At 32.1% G+C, this 5504-nt stretch overlaps 1 protein-coding gene across 1 annotated transcript in view; it reads right to left on the bottom strand.

Annotated features, from left to right (window-relative positions):
* Positions 1-7: 7 nt before the first annotated feature.
* LOC117116617 (stabilin-2-like) overlaps positions 8-5504 on the bottom strand; it is a 13300-nt gene continuing 7803 nt past the window's right edge. Inside the window, exons 6-13 of the mRNA XM_033260689.1 lie at positions 4920-4982; positions 4390-4506; positions 3975-4028; positions 3780-3860; positions 3335-3490; positions 1927-1995; positions 1535-1627; positions 8-1165 (exon numbers count right to left, since the gene is read on the bottom strand). Coding sequence (XP_033116580.1) covers positions 1142-1165; positions 1535-1627; positions 1927-1995; positions 3335-3490; positions 3780-3860; positions 3975-4028; positions 4390-4506; positions 4920-4982 — 657 coding nt within the window. The 3' untranslated portion in view covers positions 8-1141. The remainder of the gene's footprint in view (positions 1166-1534; positions 1628-1926; positions 1996-3334; positions 3491-3779; positions 3861-3974; positions 4029-4389; positions 4507-4919; positions 4983-5504) is intronic.

Below are 5504 nucleotides of genomic sequence, written 5' to 3'. Positions count from 1 at the left end.
GCATGTACTATCAATTACACTATTCACAGACATTAAAGCTATATATACAGCACTCATGCATGTACTATCAAATACACTATTTACAGACATTAAAGCTATATATACAGCACTCATGCATGTACTATCAAATACACTATTCACAGACATTAAAGCTATATATACAGCACTCATGCATGTACTATCAAATACACTATTCACAGACATTAAAGCTATATATACAGCACTCATGCATGTACTATCAATTACACTATTTACAGACATTAAAGCTATATATATAAAGCTATACTCATGCATGTACTATCAAATACACTTTTCACAGACATTAAAGCTATATATACATCACTCATGCATGTACTATCAAATACACTATTCACAGACATTAAAGCTATATATACAGCACTCATGCATGTACTATTAAATACACCATTCACAGACATAAAAGCTATATATACAGCACTCATGCATGTACTATCAAATGCACTATTCACAGACATTAAAGCTATATATACAGCACTCATGCATGTACTATCAAATACACTATTTACAGACATTAAAGCTATATATATAAAGCTATACTCATGCATGTACTATCAAATACACTATTTACAGACATTAAAGCTATATATATAAAGCTATACTCATGCATGTACTATCAAATACACTTTTCACAGACATCAAAGCTATATATACATCACTCATGCATGTACTATCAAATACACTATTCACAGACATTAAAGCTATATATACAGCACTCATGCATGTACTATTAAATACACTATTCACAGACATAAAAGCTATATATACAGCACTCATGCATGTACTATCAAATGCACTATTCACAGACATTAAAGCTATATATACAGCATTCATGCATGTACTATTAAATACACTATTCACAGACATGGACTAGCAATTTAATCTATTTTAAGCTATATATACAGCACTCATGCATTGACAAATAAAGTATTCACAGACATGGTCTAACAAGTTAATCTATTTTGCTATTCATTAAACCATTAACAAAACACACACAATAGTCAATTAAACAAAACCCTCATTGGTGACAAGATAAATAAAATGCAAACTTAATTGCTGTGTGCTGCTTTCCCTGTGACAAGGGTTACTTGTTTGTACTTGGTATTTATGAGATGGCAGCAAGAGGAACCTAATCACAACCAAATTGGAAGACACGTCAAGTAAAACTCAAAACCCCTGAGAACCACAAATACTCATATAACAATTAACATAACAACAACAAAGAAGCAAAAAGACTAAAAAATTCTTTAAAAAAATAAAGATTCTATGTTAATTATAAACCTATTGTGCCTGAAATATAGTTACAATGAAAAGGCAAGCAAATTCACATAGAGAAAGATCATAGAAAAAGCCATTGAGGAAAGAGGTCACAGAAAGAGCAGGTATTTTTTCCAACTAATATGTGAGTTTTATTTATATATTACAATTTCAACAAAAATATAATAATTTGTATAGACTGGAGAAGATAGGGACTATAACATAAGTGAATGAGACTTACAATGATAGTTTGATTACAAAGGAGAGAGCAGCCTACTTGCTGCAACTCTATGTTGCTGTACCGGTACGTGAATAGACAGCCTCTCATGGTATCCTAGAAATAAAAGGGTTCAAACAATATCAACAATCACATAGTATATAAATAATTGTCCCATTTGTTGGGAAATTAAACAAAAATAACTCATTATATCAATATTTTCATATTTTTATATATGTAAACATAGGTATGTAGGCAACTTGGGCACCTTATGGTTTTGATTGTGGGTATGTTGACACTAGGCCCTTAAAGTGATAGTTGCGGAAATGCAGTGAGAGCTATAAACAGGCCCTTATGGAGATGCTGTCATGAGGCCTTCCAGGACTCTTGTGAGCATGCCAGAACATTCTACCTACATTGTTGACTTTGACACTTCCTACGGGACACATCAGCATTTCCAGTTCAACACAACTTCCACAAATTCCCTGGGGAAACAAATTATTTTAACACCCAAGCAAGAACCTTGCGGGACTTCGCACATCAGCTTAAACTGAGTATACGATTTGTCAAAAATATACCTAAAAGACGCAGTGCAGATCCAGTAATTCAAAATTTTCCTTTCAATCGTTGTGATGTAATAATCGAGAATTATCCACAGTGTGAAATGCGGCACTGACATCAAGGAGTAAGAGAATAACAACCCGCTGTGAATTCATCTCATTCAAGATATCATTTGACACTTTAATTAATGCAGTTTCTGTACTTCTGTTCTTCCTATATACCGATTGCAAAAACCGGATATAAGTCATTCTCACACAAGTAGTTGTCAAGTTGGGTAAAAATCGCTCTTTCAATTAGTTTAGAAAAGTAAGGTAAGTTGCTGACAGGACAGTAATTGCAAAGTTCATTAGTATCCAAGTTTGGCTTTTTAAAGAAGTGATTTGACAACACTAATTTTCAAGCTTTCTGGAAATACGCCGGATTCCAATATAGTTTTTACGATGCGCAATAGAACGTTAACATTTTCAACGATCATAGAAGTGGGTGAAGGGTCACTAGAACACGACTTATTTTCACTTTGTTTGATGAGTTTAAGCATTTTCTCGTCAGAAAATAAACTGAAGCAATCAATTTCCTTTGGTCACCAAAATTTTGATCAATAATTTCTGATACACAATCGTTCAGCTTGTCGCTTGTCAGATTTAGCAACTTTTATTTCATTATTGAACCAAGGAACTAAGGGTCTAATGGCTGTCTCTTATACACATCTAGATGTGTATAAGAGACAGATATATATATATATAAAATAAAAGAAACTGCATAGGCAGAGTGATAGGATATAAAATAAAAAACAACACGTATACTCAGTAAACCAATGATAATGATAGTCATGATGATATTAATAATAATGGGGGTGATGGTGATGAGTATGGCGATGATAAAGATGATGATATTAATATAACTTACAACCACACACAATTAAATTTGTCAGAATGCTTATCTTCTCTGTCAGGGTAATTGCATGTTCAAAATCACATACATACATAGGACTTAATGCTATATTAAAACTTCTTTTATTTTATCTTGTCATGTCAATCTACTGATAAAGTTGTTCAAATAACATAGAGCATTGTGATAGATGATTGTCATTTTTCTGAATACAGGCTGAGAATGACTAATGGTTATATAGCAACAATCTCTTACTCTTCTTTAAGATATTATTGTATGTAATGTTCATACACTCCCAAGCTACACTATGATAATGATCAGTTTACTGATAGAAAAATTATGTTATCCTGCTGCATTATAATGACCTTGACATACCTGTATGAGTTGGTAGGAAGTAGTGTTGCACCATGCAGGCACAAGCGGCTCAACATCATTTGGTATTATTAGGTTTGATACTTCATGTATAATTCCATTTTTTGCAAGCACATCAGTTAGTGTGATAGTAGACTGAGATGAGACATCCAACTCACCCTAAAATTTATTAAAATGTTCATAAAGAGCATAGAGGCTGTTTGTGAAATCTAGTATTATCATCAACTCCAATAATTATTTGTGTTCATAAAGAGCATAGAGGCTGTTTGTGGAATGCAGTAGTATCATCAAATCCAATAATTAATTGAAAAATGTTCAGAAATTACTTTTAATTTCGTTAATTTTGCAAAATATTCAATTACAAAAATTGAATGTCAAAAATGTCTTTTTGAGATTTCATATACTTGGTAAATTTAGGTTGATGATAAAATTGTTTGATATAACTTACTTTACTGGACACAAAAAGATTAAGATCTGAACCATACAATGAAACTAAACGTCGCTGTGTCAGAAATGCGTCGATCGACACCTAAAAAGAAAACAATTTATTTTAATTGCTCTGCTCAGGAGCGATTTGGTGCAGTGCTTCAGGTTCTTAACCTTGATTAGTGCAAATACAATTTAGTAAAAGAATAATATTTACCTGTGTATCTGTGATGATATGATTTTCAATAATGTTTTGTAGCTTCCCAGTACCCTGAAGGGAATAAAGGACTCATTAACAATAAACTTCAAGAAAAATTTACTAAACTACAATACAAGAGGCATTAATTTCAATGCATTAAAGCCGTTAACTACAATTCATTATGACACAATAACTACAAAACATTCAATTAAAATTAAGCATTAACATGAATTTAACCAAAAGACAATCATTGCAGATTGTGCGAGTGCATCCTACACAGGACTAGCAGGTTTACTGCTGCAAGAGATTTATGTCCTGAAAAGCTGATTATAAAAAATAAAGATTGTTGGCTATCAAAGTGCTGGCTATCTGATTCATAAGTTGTTATACTATGGTGTAAGTTCATTAAGTATTCCATGAGTCTATTTGTTACCTGTTCTGAAAGAAGAAACTGTAATTCCTCTTCAGTGAGGTTTTCAAATGCCTGATTGACAGGAACAAAAACAGTGTACGGACCATCAGACTCTTGCAAGAAATTGAAATTAAAAAGCTACAAAAACAAAATAAAATAATATACATTTATAATTATATCAATAATATTAAGTACTGAAACAATTATAATTGCCATCAAGCACACATGAATGTGTACAAAACTACAGAGCAGAGATATACTGCATGGTAAAAATAATTTACATGAAAATATATTGAATTGATTACTTTTATACTGTAATGCATGCTAAATCATATAAATGTATACTTTTATATATTATATTATCCTTTATGTCTCTCACAATATATTTTGTTTGCAATGTGTACTAGTTTAAGTGAACTACTACCAATTCCACCACTGCCACTACTATATAAAAACAAATCATATTCCACCACTGCCACTACTATATAAAAACAAATCATATTTTATAACTTAATTCTCAATATCAACATACAACAATGAAAACAACTTACATCTAAAAACTTCTTAAATTGGTGGTAATTATCTTCTTCAGATATCTTTTCATATAAAGTAATCTGAAAATATATAGAACAAATTATTTAGCTTATGTAACTGAAAGTACATTGTTGACATTTGAAATATATTTTGCAAATATTAAGATGGGAAACAATTTCAAGCCAATCATAATAATATGAACATAAGAGCTTCAAGCATACTTTGACTACTAATGGTACCAAACCAACTGCATAGTATTTCCAACTTCCTCTATCAAAGCAATCATTTACCCAATTACTTATACATTCACAATATCATTTTAGGAACTTCTCATAACACAAACAAGACAACTTTATATTATAAAATGGAGTCAGCGGTGGCAACACAACTTTGCCGACAAGTTTGAACCATGGGTTGACTAGAGCCTCAGTCAGGGTCCCGGAATAAAAAAGCCCAGGTAGGGTTCACAGCGAGTGTTTTTATGGCTTAGTATGGTCCACCTTGGTAGGGTTCACAGCGAGTGTTTTTATGGCTTAGTATGGTCCACCTTGGTAGTGTTCACAGCAAGTGGTTTTATGGCTTAGTATGGAAATCAATGATTA

This window comes from Anneissia japonica, unplaced genomic scaffold, assembly GCF_011630105.1.
Source record: "Anneissia japonica isolate Jap-2015-1 unplaced genomic scaffold, ASM1163010v1 scaffold2737_len523936_cov211, whole genome shotgun sequence".
Taxonomy (NCBI): domain Eukaryota; kingdom Metazoa; phylum Echinodermata; class Crinoidea; order Comatulida; family Comatulidae; genus Anneissia; species Anneissia japonica.
The sequence above is the reverse complement of the archived record's forward strand: the minus strand, read 5'-3'. Positions and strand labels throughout refer to the sequence as shown.